This window comes from Gossypium hirsutum, chromosome A08 (genome assembly GCF_007990345.1).
Source record: "Gossypium hirsutum isolate 1008001.06 chromosome A08, Gossypium_hirsutum_v2.1, whole genome shotgun sequence".
NCBI classification, from domain to species: domain Eukaryota; kingdom Viridiplantae; phylum Streptophyta; class Magnoliopsida; order Malvales; family Malvaceae; genus Gossypium; species Gossypium hirsutum.
The window spans coordinates 111,355,426-111,372,656 of record NC_053431.1 but is presented as its reverse complement, the minus strand read 5'-3'; the positions used below and the strand labels follow the sequence as shown (position 1 = coordinate 111,372,656).

At 31.1% G+C, this 17,231-nt stretch overlaps 2 protein-coding genes across 5 annotated transcripts; one reads left to right on the top strand and one right to left on the bottom strand.

Annotated features, from left to right (window-relative positions):
- The first annotated feature begins 7,900 nt into the window (after window positions 1–7,900).
- LOC107920276 (uncharacterized) lies at window positions 7,901–8,790 on the top strand. The gene is made up of 2 exons (XM_016849895.2): window positions 7,901–8,341; window positions 8,503–8,790. Exons 1-2 carry the CDS (start codon window positions 8,194–8,196, stop codon window positions 8,646–8,648), a joined length of 294 nt encoding a protein of 97 aa, XP_016705384.1. The 5' UTR covers window positions 7,901–8,193; the 3' UTR covers window positions 8,649–8,790.
- A 115-nt stretch (window positions 8,791–8,905) lies between these two features.
- Window positions 8,906–14,048, bottom strand: LOC107920275 (bZIP transcription factor 16). 4 transcript variants are annotated; one of them, XM_016849893.2, is made up of 13 exons: window positions 13,682–14,048; window positions 12,868–12,989; window positions 12,738–12,794; window positions 12,574–12,648; window positions 12,319–12,408; window positions 12,164–12,223; window positions 11,895–12,064; window positions 11,245–11,299; window positions 10,437–10,479; window positions 10,041–10,330; window positions 9,706–9,783; window positions 9,472–9,597; window positions 8,906–9,335 (listed from the first exon to the last, which is right to left on the bottom strand). In XM_016849893.2, exons 2-13 carry the CDS (start codon window positions 12,937–12,939, stop codon window positions 9,231–9,233), a joined length of 1,221 nt encoding a protein of 406 aa, XP_016705382.2. In that variant the 5' UTR covers window positions 12,940–12,989; window positions 13,682–14,048; the 3' UTR covers window positions 8,906–9,230. The 4 variants fall into 4 exon arrangements, with proteins under 4 accessions (XP_016705382.2, XP_016705383.2, XP_040930201.1 ...); XM_016849894.2 differs by having other exon boundaries at window positions 12,868–12,983; XM_041074267.1 differs by having other exon boundaries at window positions 13,698–14,002.
- Window positions 14,049–17,231: the final 3,183 nt, after the last annotated feature.

Sequence of the window (17,231 nt, the reverse complement as noted above, 5' to 3'; positions counted from 1 at the left end):
CGGCTTAGTCTGATTTTCTTCTTTATCTTCACTCACGCGGTCTCCTGAAGCAACCATTTCCACACCATTTCTTCTCAGGCCCCTCTCTTGGTTTGGGGTCACAACAAGTGCCCTCATCCAGCTTCCAAACTGGAAGTTTGAGGCATTCGACCCAGCATCCTCCTTATTATTCATGCATGTCTTCATGGTATGACCTATCACCCCGCAAGCATAGCAAAAATCTAGAAGCCTTTCGTACTTTATCAGCCCAATCTTTTCCTCTCCAGTCTTTTCAACCATTCGCACAACCCTCCTCAAAAGTTTTAGCACATCTATCTTAACTTTTATTCTCATAAATTCTGTCCATCCGCCATTTCGGTCTTTCCAATCAATCGCCACCAACTCCCCTATAGCATTCCCAACATCCAAAGCTAGTTGACGGTCTATGAGTTCAATGGGAATGTTATAGATCCTTAGCTAAAATGGTGATAACCAAAACTCATAGGATTCAACATCCTTCCCCTTTTTGAAAGGCAGCATTGAGAAAAGGCATCTATCAAAGAGCCAAGGCGACAGATTTAATATTCTACTTCGATCCTCCAAGCACCCAAACTTGACGATCACCACTCTTTCTTTTAGAGCAACGAAATCAATCTCTTCTTTTGTTTACCAAAGCGATCGAAAAACTCGGTACATCGCCTCTCTGTTTGCAATTCTACGCCATTATCTTGCCTACAGCCCAAGATTCAAAGCCTTGGATATTTTTATCACCGTTCGTGGTAATGATATGCCCAGCTTCTTCCTCTGAAAATTTCAATCTCTCCAGGAGCTCATTTATTTCCTCCGTCATTGTTGACATATCATTCTCCGTCATATTTTCTAAAGATTGATCGAACATGAGCAATACCTAAAGAAAACAAAAAAAGAAACTCAAATAAAAAGCGCACCCCAACGGTTCCAAACAACAAGAATACCTCCACCAAGCGAAAACACAAAAGCCTCAAAAGAGAAAAGAGGCAGCCACGGAAAAAGAGCGCAAAAACCCAGTAAGAAACAACAAAGAAAAGTCGATAGGAAACAAGAAAACAATCGGTTTAAAGGAGATTATTGAAACAGGAAAAAAAAGCGCGTAAAACCCTACATGCATGAAAAATGCACTACATTCGATGGAAAAAGAAAACCCCTTTTTCATGCAGAAACGTAAAAAGAACTTAGAAAGTCTAAAGAAAGATATAAAACCTGACCACCGTGGGACCCCCAGTGCACTAATAACAGTGAAACCCAGTAAAGCGATAAACAAAAAGGACAAAAAAAAACCAAATAAAGAAATCAGAAAAAACTATGAACAGTAATCGGAAAAATATCACCGTAAGACACGGAGCCAAAAGCACAGGAAGAACGTCTTGTCTGTCAGAACCCCCATCAGACCCAATCGCATCAATGTAAATACACCGTACGACCTCCGAACGAAACAAAAGAATTAAAAAAACTCAAAAGCAATCCTCACAAACAACGAAACACACTCAGAACCCTCTCAAACTGCCATGATATTCAAGAGAATAAGGCAGACCCACAAAACGAGAAGCAGGAAAAGAAATCGCCCAGGAATCGGTGGTATGTAGATTGCTAATTAACCATATACACGCTAGTGAAGAATAGTATTTGTGTTAATATTATAGGGATATGATTTTATTCCAAAATTTTTGGAGTGGTGGCTTGATTGCTGATGGTACTCGTATACTAATTAGTTCAGTTAAGTCGGTTTTCTATCTCATAACATAATCTAATGCTAATTTGACTAGTTAAAATTTATTTATTTTTAAATACAATTTACGGTTTGGTACATTTAGTTTTTAACCACCCTAAAAAGATTGTAATTTTTGAAGAAAAAAAAATCTAACATATGATTGGATTTGGGCCTTCATAAACCTAAGCCTAGAACTAAAACCGGCTGCCCAAAATGGTTAGTGTTCTTAAACAAAGACAAAACTTGAAAGTTTTTGGGCATCTCTCCATACTGGATTGGAATAGGTTGACTTAGATGGTAGGGTGTTGGCTAAAATAATTATTTTTTTTTAAATTTGGATATTTTAAAAAAATTATGAGTTTTTTTTTTGTGAGTTAGAAGAGAAAGATAAAGCCCCAACAGCAACGTGACTAATACAACTCAAATTCAAGTTACACTTAGGTTGATGAATACTTTAACTATCAGGCCAACACAAGGGTTCAATAATAAATTCTTTTTAATCTCATGATATTTGGATTTTTGGATGTAGAGAAGGAAAGAAAAAAAATGGTGATTTAGAATGGGGTGCTTCAATTGGTTTATTCACGAATTTGTTTCAACATTTCAAAATTATATTGATTTTGCACAAACTTGTAGAAGTAGAGTGCTTGGTTCTTCCTATCTTCTGCTTCGAAATTTGTTTGGTGAAGGAGTTAAAACTTGTAGTTTTCTATGTGTTTGAAATATTTGGATTTGGACCTGTAAATTGCTTTGGACCTGTAAATTGCTTTCATCTCTAGGTTGCTTTGCTATTTGTCGGTTGCTTAGAATTTTGAAGGAATTGATTTCATTAACTCAAATAAGAAGGGGAGAAATTTGGGATTTTTCAAATTTTGAATTTTTATTTAATTATTGTTTAAAGTTTAGATATTTATGGGGTTTTAAAGATGTCTTCTATACTTTTGGGTTAAAAAATAAATTTAACTTATTTAATTTCAGGTCCTTAGCATATTTTAACACTGAAAATTTCTTACAAAAATGACACGTCATTATTTAAGTGAGTCATGTGTCCTGAATAGGCTGAAATTTAACACTATTAGAGAGATGTATCACATTGATAGACGAAATTAAAAGTAGAGGTATCACATTGAAAATATTATTAAAGCATAGGGTAAAATTTGCCAATATCCATTTTCAAATGTAAACTTTAATTTATTAGATCAATATTAGTTATTACTTTTTTTTATAAGATAACAGCAAACTGCAATTACATCAAAACAGCACTTAAGCTTGTGAACGGTTGTTACAATCAGTTAACAACAACTCCCGAACAGATAATGGCGGTTCATCAAACACACATAAACTCAAAAATTCAAAATTTGCATACTTAGCCATATGATCTACAACTTCATTATACGTCCTTAGAACATGACAAACACATACCTTACAATTCCTGCCTAAGAGATAATTTAACAAACATAACTCAGCCATCAAATTGTTAACAACTCCACTTGCCAATAGAGATTCCACTAGAAGAGTATTGTCGCATTTTAACTCAACCTGTCTTAATCATTTTTCCCATGTTAAACGGAAACCCTCTAAAACAGCTCTAACTTCAATTTTAAAATATGTTTCCTTACCCACCGCCAAGAAAAATAACATACCCAAATAACATCAACATCTCTAATATCTAACCACTCCTCCTATCTAACTATGCCATTGGTAGCATAGGATATTTTATCTATCAAATATTATGTTTTTTAGTTATTGACAAAAAAAGGGTTTTTTACTAAACAAGTATAAAAAAAATTAAAAAAATTCCAAAATAATACACCTAAAATACTAATTACCAAAATGGTATGCTCAGGGTGGTCACGCCACTCTGACAGACGACACCACCCTGAATTCTGACGCCAAACAGTGAAATAAAACACTGAAAAAGAAAAAAAATAAAAAAACAGGTCATGTGGGTGCCAGAGGCGGCACCAGTGTTGCCTCTGGCAGAGGCGGCACCAGCGCCCAGCTTTCCAATGTCGATTTGACCCCTCATGCAGAGGGGTTTTTGTTTCAATTAAATAAACATAAATTTCTAAGTGTACCCATCACCACCAGATGAAGCCAAAAATGTTGAGGGGGTTAGGATATTTATATAAATTCAAGAAAAGTAAAATAAGTTAAATGCTCAATTGGTATTAGATATTATAATTATTGGAATTTATTTTTTAGTTAATTAATATTTAGATACTATTTTGTATTAGTTGACTAAATTGAACTAAAAATGTTACTAAATTTATTATATAAAATTTCTAAATTTTATAAAATAAAATAAAAACTTTGGAAAGTTTTGGATGCAAAACACAAATTTATCATATTTTTAAACACTAATTATAAAATAAAAATAAAATATTTTGAAAACCAGTTGCGGAGTAAGGGGGTTGGCAGGGCCCGACCCCCCTAAAATTGAAAAATTTACATTTAAACCATTTATAATTTATAAAATTTTAAATTAGTAATGATAAAATTACATTTTATCTCTGTAAAAATATATAATTTAATTTCACCCAAAAAATTTTCTAGCTCAGACACTGTTGAAAACTCAAAAAAATTTTAATGAAATTTTACAATATTAAAGGGCAGTCCCTAATTCACCCCTGCCAATTAAATATCTAAAAGAAAAAAATAAAAATAAAAATTTATTATGAATATTTTATCGATATTCACCGAAATAAAAATAAGTTTGATAATACATTAAACCTTTTATATTTATTAGAAGTAAAAGTTTATATAATATGTACTTATATCTATAAATATAAACTTTGAAAAATTATTGTAAAATCTCATTCACCAATAAAATTCATACATTCTCTTTTGTTCTCTCAATTTTTTTATTCTTTTACTTTCTTTAATATTTATTTCATAACAAAATTAAAATTATAAAAGAATATCATAGATTGAATGGTAAAAATATTTATAAATGAATCTTCCTTAGGCTTCCATTTAATCTTTAAACATATTTTATTTAAATATTTCATATAAAAAAAGTAAAAAAAGATAAACAAAATTTATAACTGAATTCAATTTTTATTTAACTTTTTCTTCAAAATAAACTATTTTTAAAGGAATCAATAAATGTAGTCAAATTTGAAAAAAAATCGATTTCTGGAATATTTAGGGTAATAGATTGATTTTGGAGAGAGAAACAAAAAATGCGCTCCTCTTTGGTTAGATAGTTAAATGTTAATAGCTTTATCTTTTAATCTCGGGTTTAGTTCCATTCATATTCATAAATGTATTTTTATTTCATGTTGTTCAAGCTTTACTTTTATTTTTAATTACTAATTTTAGTATATTAACTCTTTTGGTTAGACGAGTGATTTTAAGTAAATTTGAATTCTTTTTATTTTATGTTGTTGCAAGCTTTTTTATTTTAATTAATAAATATACTATTTAAGTTTTTTTTTATTTTCAACTCATATTTTTAATTAATAACTCTTTTATTTATAAAATTAAATAATTATTGCAAAATCAATTTATTTTCCTAAATATTTTAGAAATTGACCCAAAATCCTAAATATATTTTTAAAATCAACACTGGTGCCGCCTCTGCCAAAGGCAACACTGGTGCCGCCTCTGACACCCACATGACCCGTTTTTTATTTTTTATTTCGTTTTCAGCTTTTTTTTTTGTTTTCAGTGTTTTTTTTTTTCACTGTTTGGCGTCAGAATTCAGGGTGGTGCCGCCTGTTAGAGTGGCGTGACCACCCTGAGCATACCATTTCGGTAATTAATATTTTAGGTGTATTATTTTAGAATTTTTTTAATTTTTTTATACTTGTTTAGTAAAAAACTCACAAAAAAATTATGTTTTTTAATTGAATCTAATATTATTGGGGGGGGGTAAATAATGGGGCGAAAGCTCTTACAGTAACAATTTATCTAACTATGCCATTGGAAGCGCAGGAACCACTAAGGTCATCTGCAAGTAAACCATGAACTTCAAGAGATGGATCCGATTTAAAATTTTATTTTATCGATTATTAGATTTTAATTACATAAACATATTATTTGTGAAATTAAAAAAAACAGTTTATATGAACTAATTTAATAATTTTTTATTTTTAAATACAAATAAACTTATGTTTTTACTTTATATTATTGTGTATAATTATTTATATAATATAATTTCTTAATGTGAAATGTTCAAATTTTTTAATAATTTAATATATTTTAATTAATATATATAATTAATTCTTGCAAAAAAATTATACAAAATTTATAATAATATATCTAAATTAATACATACAATTAAATCCATGGCATTGGGAAGAAACTATTCTGTATATATAATTCTCTCTCCTCTAAAACTATGCTTGTAAATATAAGGTTTAAATACATCAAAGGTCCTTTTACTCTTTTAAAATTTAAACTTTAGTCTTTATATTTTAATTTTGTGACATTGAGTCCATATACTTTTTTTATTTAAAAAACTTGGTCTGCCTTTCAATTTTGCTATTAGAATTGATGAGGTAGCGATTATGAAAAAAGAAAATATAAATTTTTTTTGTCAATTTGATGCTTACTCTTTAAAAGTACATAAACAATTACAGAAATGATTTAAAAATTAAAATTTATTTTTCATATTTTCAAAAAAAATATAGGAATGTGAAAATTAAAAACTCATAAAAGTTTTACAAAATTATTATTTTCCTAGAAAATCATTTTAAATAATTTTAATAAATGAAAAATATGAAAACATCCAAAATTCATAAAATCTATTATTTACTCCATAAATTTAGTTAAATTGGATAAATTATATATAAAAATATTTTTATGTAAATTTAATTATAAAGGATATAAAATATTAGTATAAAATAAATTTTAAATAATGATACAAACTTTGAATCGATTCAGATTAATTTTTTTTTCAAAATACACTATATTAAAAGAATTTCATATAGAAGTGGACCCGTTTTCAAAAAATACAAAAATAATAAATTAAGTCTTGAAATTTTTATAGTGTATTTTGAACAAAAAAAAATTTAGAGAGCACATTTAATTTTAATTCGAATCAATATAGAATTTGTATCATTATTTTAATGTTTCATATACTTTATATTTAAATTTAATTAAAATTATTTGTGGTGCATAAATTATTTGAATTAAATGTAAAAAAATACTTGTTCAAATATGATTTATTATGGACTAAACAAATAATTCAAACTTTGAAGAGACTTTACTATCATTAGAAATTTTTATGGGTGAGGCCAGACCGAGGCCCTATTTAAAAAATTTTCGACTTCAAGTTCGTTTCGCCATAATAGACTATTTTTATGTTTAAAAATAATAAAAAATTATTTTATATTTAAATCTAATCATAAAAATTAAAGTTAATTTAATTTTTTTTATTATTTTAAATAATAAAATGAGCTAAGTTTGGCCAACCCAAGATTAAAAATATGAGTCCAAATCATCTCAAAATGAGTCGGACTAATTAGGCTAACTGGGTTACAAAGCCCATGAATACCTTTTATTCAAGGAATAAATATTTTATTTTTTGAAAATTGGGCAATATTTTTGAAACAAGACCAATTGTCGAACCATTCAACTTGAGAGCTAATTAGTTGACCGGTTCGACCAATTCAAAATAAATAAGCTATTAAAAATAAAATAAAAATATTAAAATTTTATAAAAATCGATTCAATTTTAATTAAATTTTATAGTTTGGTTCAATTGGTTCATCTCTCATCGAACCGATTCCTCAGTCAGTTCTCGGTTTGGTTGGTCGGCTCAGTCTAGTTTAGATAACATTTAATTTTTATATCTTTTTATATTTTAAAATTATTTTTAAATTTTAAAAAGTTTTTATTTATTTCATATTTTTTAAAATATATATATTAAACCTTTTAATTTTTTTATTTTATTTAATATATGATTTTCCTTTTAATTTTTATGTACTTTTAAGGATAAAGATTAAATTGATAAAATTGTTGAAGGTTAAAAAGGTCATTTTCCCTTTTATAACAGCCCCATCATTTAACTTTAACGGAAAATTAGAAAGAAAAATTTAAAAAAAACGGGACTCAATGTGTCAAAATTAAAATATAAAATTAAAATTTTAAATTTTAAAAAGTATAAGGACTTTTGGGATATTTAAACATAATATAAATACAGATACTGCATTTATTACACCCTAATTTTTCACTCATTTATATACCATCATCTTCCTCCTACCATCGTGCATCTTTTCTCTCTCTCGTCTCTGCAAATCAGTTTATTTTTCTTTTTATTCTCTTCTCATCTCAGTTCTCACCCACCGCCGTGTCCGCTGGTTTTTTCCGGATCTGACGCGTGTCCGGTGGTTGGATCGCGTCGACACGGGTACGGCACCCCTAATTGCCGAGTCCGGGTAACGAAGGCGAAGACAGAGTAAGCAAAGAAGACGATTTTGTGTGAGTTCGATAACATAACATCGAACAAGCGTTGAGAGATGGCGTTGAGGCGTGCGCTTGGCTGCTCGGATGGTGAATTGATGAGATCAGATGCAAAGCCTTGTTCCAGGTTAATGAGACAGACGGCTGGGATTTTTACTGTCGGAGGAGCTCTAGGATTTTGGGTTCTCTGTAGATTGCATTACGGTCTGTTCTCTCTTCACTAGCCTTCCAAAATATTAAATATGTTCGTCACTTTGGGTGTCTGCTTATGATGTACATAAGTTCAATGTTAGTTTCTTGCTGTTCATGTATCCCGAGTTTTTATTTCATCATAAACTTCATTTTTTTTTAATGGTAATGTGCAGGCCCTAGAATTACTGTTCCAAGAAGTCTTCGGTGGGCTGCCTGTGGAGCTGTGTCTGTCAGCTCAGCATCTGCTTTGTTGGTTCGCCTATTCAGCCCTGAATGTGAATCCCAAAATATAGCTGCTTATGACAAAAGGAAAGAGTAGCAATAAGGGTGTCTAAATTCATTGAATGACCAGTCTGTGACAGTATCTTTTGTTTTGTTGTATTGTTCTCAGATCTTTGCCACCCATATTTTTATCAATTTTCTGGTACATGAATCATAAGCATTGTAAGGGTTGCTGTTTATACGCTTTTGTGCCATTTGCTGTAAGAATAGCTCAATAGTAGCAAACATGGACCATACACAACAAATTCAAGACAATTGAAAGGGAATAACAAATGAATTGGCAGCACCAAAGTATTAACGAATCAGAGTTCATTACTTCCCACAGTTAAAACATTCATCAATCATATTTTAACATAAAACAAGCTTGAAAAGTTAAACTGTACCCTTCTTTCAATAGGGAAAGGTATGACAGGATATTGACCCTACATAACATCCTAAGACTTTCATTGTAAAGACAAGCCAAATCACTGGTGATGGATTATAAGGGGATAAAGGGGCCTAAAAACTATCAAGGTCAGCTTTGATAAAATTTAAACATGCTATGCAAAATAAAAACCTTCTGTAGCTAATTTGGTTAGGTTGTGCTCCTGGATGAGGCACGAAACAGGGTATATGAAACCTAGTGACTACCCTGCACACTCTCTGTTTCTTCATCTTCATTTCTATGTTGGTCATTCCTACCAGACTTCAGATCCTCGTGCCCAGGGATTTCCCCTAGCCTCTCCTGCAATTATCTAACTGATATTAGAAAGCAATTCTATGCAAATAGGCCTTTGGACAAGGCAGACTACAGTTCAAAATATAGAAACATACTAACAAGTTTTAATATTTTGCAAAACAAAGCAAGAGTAAATTATGACCTTGAGAGAGGCATTCTCAGCATGAAGCTGCTCATACTCGCTCTTGAGACGACTAACTTCTGATCTAAGGTTAGCATTTTCTTCCTTTAAGGCTTCAGCACGTTGAGCCAGCTCATCACATTCCGCCTGATTCAATAGTAAGCATTTAGAATCTTAGATAAACAACTCATTTGTGAGCCTCTAATGGAAGATAACCATAATAAAATCTGCAATTTCTGAAGGCTACTTCATTACCTGCTTACGCAACCTTGATCGCCGAGCAGACTCTCTGTTTGATTGCTTCCTTCTCTGTCTTTTAAGCTCTCTTTCATCCTAAATTCATAAAACCAGAAATAGTTCCAGTTACATACAACACCAAAAGAAAAAGCAATACAAAAACACATTCTTAGAATATCAGCAAGGAAAGTATGTAGCAGCTCCTTGGAGGAGAAAAACCTTAATTATAATCCAATATATTTAGTTTGAAATTTGACATTTCATGGAAAAAAGCATAGCACCACATCCAAAAGAAAATTAACTGACTCTTAAGGAGATCTTGAATTTCACTATATTGTTCAGAGAGAGAAAACCTGTAACCAAAGCTGAGACTGGACATTGTCCCGTGATCCAGGGGTTACAATTCCTCCTGCAACTGGGGTTGAAGGAACCTTCGCATGCATTGCAGGAACATTAGATGAAGCAGGTGTTCCCCAGTAGTCCATCCCAATATGTAAGTTAGTAGTTGGACCAGGAACAGCTGTGGCAGCCCCAGTAGTTGATATAGGTACAATGGCCAGTGCTGTATTTGCCACTGAATGGGCTGAATTAGGACCTCCATTCTGAGGACCATGAGCTGAGCGTCCGTTCTGAGATGCTTCACCTGTATAAGAACCATTGTAGACATTCCCTCAGAAGTCAGAACAAACACAAATGGCAACAATACAGTGCAAAAAGATGTCATGTCATGTCATGTCAATAACACTAACCTTCTCCAGAATCTTTTCCGTCTCCAGACTGCAATTGCGAATCCTAAAAAAGAAGAAAATAACATTTTATAGCATAATATTGACCTGAAAAAAGGAAATTAAAGGCAATATAGGTGAATGGCTGAATTTGAATAAAAATGAAACATTTAAAGTTTTCTCATCCTTGGAAGAGTTCCAAAAGAAGCTGCAGCACATGAGGAGTTGTAATTGAGATGATTATAGAATACAGCTTTAGCATTTCTTCAATAACCTTACTCCAAAATGTTTTTCTTAGGACATACAGAAGGCTCATTAAACTTTGTTTCCCATGTAACAGATAAAAGAAATTAATCTGATCAGCAGGCAGGTTAACTCCTAGTTGCTATGAACAGCATAATTGAGAAGCTACAAGAGTATTGTGACTTCCGGAGAGAGAAAGAAGGAACCCTGGATACAGTTCCATCCAAAACAACTTATGTTGAGGATTATTCCCTTTCCCAGGCGATCAACATTATTAAATCGGGTTATTTAATAGAAAAAGAGGGATTAAAGGCAAGGCTGATCAATTGAAACAACAATCTTCACATCCACTTCAAAACCTAGAGTATACATATCCAGACTGTAGGGTAAATTAATAGCTGAGTTGGGGCAGAAAGTCAAGAAATTGCAAACTCCTGTCCTGAAATCCTACCATTCTGGCAGGGTGTTCACAACCTCCAATATAGAAGAAATACATGAGCAAATCATGTTCAAAATAATAAACTAATAAAAGGAGAAGGTCAGTTCAAAACAATAAACTAATAAATGAGGTAAGAGGCCTTGCACTCACGTTCTGGGAGTTTGCATCACTGCCTTCGCTTGTACCTTCACTTCCACTGTCAGCACTACACATGCATAACATTTATTCCACTGTCAGCTAAATTAAGTAGGGCAATAATTTTGATAGCAAGCACAAGCAAATAGTGTATGCTCAGATGAATTGATGCATTTAAAAATCCGGATATGACCTCTGATACCAACTAAAAGGCTCAAAGCAAGAACAAATAACATCGGCCTACTCAATCATCTTAAAACATGAACCTTTCAAGCCACAAAACAAACAGAACAATACGTTGATTCATGCCTTGGATGATAACAATTACTTTTACAAACGCCTTTCTAAACTTTCTAACACTTCATACACCATAAATGAAGAGAGAAACATGGGAGATTTATTCAGGATGGAGCTAAAGGAGAGAGCTTCTTCAATAAAGGACTGTCTTGACTTCTCAATGAACCCAATTGCAATTGCTTTGTTTCATAGGCCCTTTTTTATATTACTCAGTTCTATTAAATTTCTCCATAAGACTATATGTGCAGGTCAAGAATAACCCCCTCCCCAAGCAATTGATGTGAGAAATAGTCCTTGTAACTAGCAATAGCACAAACTAACGACCAAAAACTATACAATAACTGCAAGACCGTTTCTTTGCTGCATACCTTTTAGAGTAACCTCCATTAGCAGAAGCTCCTGATGTTTTACCAAGATTATTGTTCTTTCCGGTAATCATGTTCAAACTGCCTAAACTCCCTTTTGATCTTTTAATTGGCAACTTTTCTTTCACTTCAGGAGGTTTGCCATCCATTTCCATGCTCCCGGGAGTATTTCCCTGCATAAAATCTCTAGAGTCAATCCTTTGGAAGCATGGACATAAAGGCAAACCTTTCCAGAAAACTAATCATAAGACAAAGTAAGATGAACTGCTTACAGAAGCCTCAGCAATGCCATTAGGAGAAGGCATAGCAAAAGGACTAAAAGGATAAGATCCCTGTCAAAGATTAGAACATGTCAAAAAGATGGCTCCAAGTCTGGAGATATTGTGACATTAGAAATAAAATCTAAGAACATTGGAAAAAAACATACTGGAGGAAGGGATGGATGAGCATATATTCCACCGTGAGGATACATTGCAACATAAGGATGTGGTGGGGTACCATATGGAGGCATAATATGCTGCAACAAAGAAAGAATTACATTAAAGCTTTACAAACCAGTACATTAAGTCATTAAATCTTAATAGAGCTAATCATGCCACCAGATCTTAAAGCTCTTAACAAATGAAAGAGAGAAAGTTTAACTATCACAACAATGAATCATTCTAAGAGAAATCATAAGTACCTGAACTCCCCACATATATGGGGGAGCTTGGGGACTTGACGCCAAGAACCCATGTGGAGGAATGGGAGAATATGCCTGTTAGGAAACAACAATCCACACGTAATTATTTGAATTACATGTGAAACTTAATAAAGCAATGAAACTAAAGATCTTATCTAACAAACCTGAAACCCAGACCAATCGGCATTTACTGAACCCGAGTTAGTGGTCGATGACGGCTCCTGAAAAACAAGAAAATCATTAAAAGGTACAGGGGAAAAAAACCAAAACTTTCAAACAACAATAAAATTATACCTGCGTGGTAATAGCAGGCGGCGTCTTTGGCTCCTTCTCTTTTGCAGCTTTATCCATCTCACTGCTGCCCATTCTCTATATCCAGCAACCAACTTCTAAAAGCCCCTCAAACCATCCTACAACTAAAATACATACTTCAATAACAATACGGCAGTATGCACCTTTTTCGTCACTATATAGTATATTCATTCAAAACAATGCAATTTATTTAACCCTAAACTAATTTTAGCAAAAAATTATAACGAATATTAACACTGAAGCTTTGCATTTAAAAAACCTATAAAATGCACATAGTGATTTCTTTAGCCCCAATCACAAATATTACGGTTTATACAGTAGCTTAGTCTGCTATGAAGCAGTTAGTTAGAGTTAGTTGGTGAGCTAAGTTGTTAGCTGGTAGGTTAGCTTAGCTGGAACTAATTTCTGCTTGTATATATGTTACAGTCTACTTCATTTTCATAACTTAATGAATATTACACAGAAATTCTCTCAAGTCATTTTCTCGGCAACCAAACAGCTCATTTTGTGGATTCTAGCTGATTCAGAAGTTCGCTCAAATCTCTCGATTGCAGCAAGAAATTTCCCCCATTCGCATTACAAACAATTAAATGGTTAAAAACAACTATGTTCAAATATCATCTCTTTTTTTCCTGTATTTTTTCAGTAAACAAGCAAATATCATTAAAGAGAAAGAGGTAACATGCATCCAGCAGAAAACAGAAACAAACATTTAAAAAATAAATAAATTTGCTGTTGACTAATTTACAAAATAATTAAACAAACAAAAAGGTAATAAATTTAAATTTTGAATTACCACTCGAAGAACAAACCAAATTGAAATGAAACCCAAGCCTGATCCACTGAATAGATGCAAAATTTCGGAAGCTAAGGAGGTTGAAATTGAATTAAGATGGGTGGGGGAGAAAGGCACAGATGTCAATTTGAGGGAAAATAATTAGGGCACGATTGGGAGACTAAAAGTCTAATTTGCCCGTGTTTCTTTCTTCTTTTATCCCGATGGGAAAATGTAAAGGTTGGGGTTTGATTTTAGGGATTGTTAAATTGTATTTTGGGGGTGGAAATGGAATCGAAAAGGGAGAAAGGTTCACGGAGTAATTCTGTAACTCGCCGTACTGTAGTCTATTTCTCCTCTCTATTTTTCCTGACCCAGCGAAATTTCTGTTTTGTCCTTCAAGCAGTTAATGTGGCGTTTTTCACTTGGATTTGTTTAACTGAAACGTGAAAACAGCTCTTGCAAAATTATTTTTGAAAAATATTTGGTTTTTTTTTATGTTGCTTTGATTCAATAAGATGTTTTGAAAGTTATTTTCAAGAAAAAATACAATAAAAATTAGATTTATTATTGGCAACGAAAATTTATATTATAATAGTACTTAATAACAACCAATGTTTAGTTAAAATTTAAAATTTACAAAACATAATCTTGTAAAACTGAAAAGAGTTGTAAACTTTTAACACTCTAACACTGAAAGTTATTTTTGAGGTCACGACTTTGCTCCTATTTTGACAATTTAACATTTTGGTATCTATTTATACACGCAAATGACTTCTTTCAACCTATTACAAATATTATGCTTTTCAACCATATCAAACAAACTCAATTCAAGCATATAATTACCTAAACCAACCACTCAACATTATAGAGTTCAACCTTTCAAACTTAAGGCATGATCAATTCCATATCAACTATACATATCTAAAGCAAACCATTTGCTCATTCAAACACTGTCATATTAGTACAATTTGAAAGTTCAGCACTTAAATGGTTACAACATGAAGCACACAAAACTTACATTCAATTACATCTCATACTTATCATTCAATTATATCATTTCTCAAGTCATTTAGCAACTTAGCCATTCCAACTATCATAATTGCAATCTTTAATATGTAAAACCATACAAATTAAGGTTATTACACCTTCTAGCATCACACAAGTCCAAGACATGCATCATTTAGACCACATATTAAAACTATTTCACTAGTTTAACCATTATCACATTAACACAAAGTCATTAACTCCAAATTGATCATTTGAACAACAAAGGTCATTATGTACATGTCACAATGTCTAGACTCAGAATGAATATATATCTACTGTATTTTGATAGTGTGTATTCCTCTGTTGATCTAGCTCAACAAGTTCCACAATATGTCAATCTATAAGGGAAGAAAAACAACTAGAGTAAGCATATCAATGCTTAATAAGTTCAAAATGGAATTATCATACTTACCTTGGTCAATAAAAGTATGATATCCACTAATCATTTTGACATTCAACTTGGGTATCCTTGGCACATATTAGCATAACTAGACACATATCAACATTACCAATCAAGTATGTTAGTCATCTTTATATATCATGAGTAATATTACTAACATTAAGGAAATCACATGTCATGTGTCAAGCTATGAGTATATATTATTTCATTTCCAATTCATTTTCAAGTTTTCTATTTCAATTTAATTGATTATCATCCTCTAGAACTATAGTAAAACTGACTTGGATACATAGGTAATTAGTTGCTCACACAAGTTGACTTATATTAGGTTACCCGTCCAAGATAAACCTAGATCACATATAACCTAAGAATCTATAAAAATGTTAGACCTCATTATAACCTAAAATATCCTCAATCAAGGGCGTGTATAATTCTATTAGAATGCCAAACGTATCATAACATTTTACTAAGTTCACACGAACATCATTTCCATATATACATCATTACCAATCTTTGTACCAGATCACATAATTTATTTGCATGTCCTGTAATTAATCAATTTTCATATTTGTACCTTGAACTATTGCATATTAACCAATATTCACATGTCATTTCAATTCAATCCATAATTAGTCATACATGCCAAATTCAATAGAATTCTAATTATATCTAACTATTTATTATGTGAAATCAAACACAAAATCACATACACCATAAAATAAACATTTTCACACTATACCATGATATGCATGATTTTATATAATTCTATTTTTTATTCCCCTCATATTTTATATTTTATTCAATTTAGTCTCTAAAATCGGAATAAGCATAACTTTCAGTTTCTAGCTTCAAATTAAAATATAATTTTATACATTCTCATTAGGAATCTTATATTTTCTATTTCTAAATAATTTCATGAGAAGTTTTACATTTATTCAATTTGGCCTCTAATGTTACAAAGTTACAATAAGCTAAATTAACTCTAAAATCTAATCTTTTTCATATTTTAAATTTAAAATCTATCAATTACAAGACTAATTTTTCAAGAAATCAACAATGAAAACTTTCTAAAACTTTAACGGTTTTTCAAATTAGTACATTGGTTAACTAAATCAAGCTCTCATGACCTTAAATCTATAAAAATTACAAGAAAATGACTTGAATTTACCACTTAATTGATAGTCGAATGTTTTCAAAACTTGAAAGGGTTTTATTCTTGCTTCAACTATGGTAGACGGTGAATGGAGAAGAAAATGTGCATTTTTTTTGCCACTAACTTTGGCTTTTATACCTGATTTAAAAGTTAATTACTCTAACTTAATTAATTAAATCTTATTTATTTTGCTTAATCATTCACTAATCAAACTTTAAGGAAACTTCCACTATCTTTCAATTAAAAATGGTTTAATTGTCATTTTGTATCTTTGACTAATTGCTATTTAAATCCTTAAGCCATTGGTTAATTAAGAACTTATACCAATTGATTTTTTACAATTTAATCTCTAAACCTTAATTAACTATTAATTCAAAAAAAAATACTAGACAAATCTTTAATATATTTTCATATTAACTCTGTAAATATTCTTATTTAATATTATGATTCATTTTACGAAAATGAGTTTCTGAAACTGTATTTTTCGTTACTATTGAAAATTGAGTTGTTACAAGACAAATACTTAGTTGATAACAAAATGATCCTTCTAAATACAAAATATGTGGAGAATTAAAAATTTGTGATATGAAAACAAGTTTAAAATTGCAAGCCTCTACCAAGTGAGCATTTATGTGTCTTGACAAACATTTTGAGAGGCTTCATACAAAACTAGATTATTATATAACATATATTTATAAAAAGAAAAATAAAAATAAAAATTGTTTTGATTAAAATAGTAAAATTAAGGTTATGATGTTCATGGTTTTTCATGTTCAAATATCATAATATGTAATTATTTTTTTAGATTTATTTAATACAAAAAAATAAAAATATCCTTACAATTATAATTAAGGATAATGGTAAAAAAAATCTCATATATTTTAATAAAATTTTCAATGTGGTACTTGTAGTTTTAATTCGTTCGATTTGATATATGTTTTTTGTTTCTTCTAACTTGTTGGTATTCT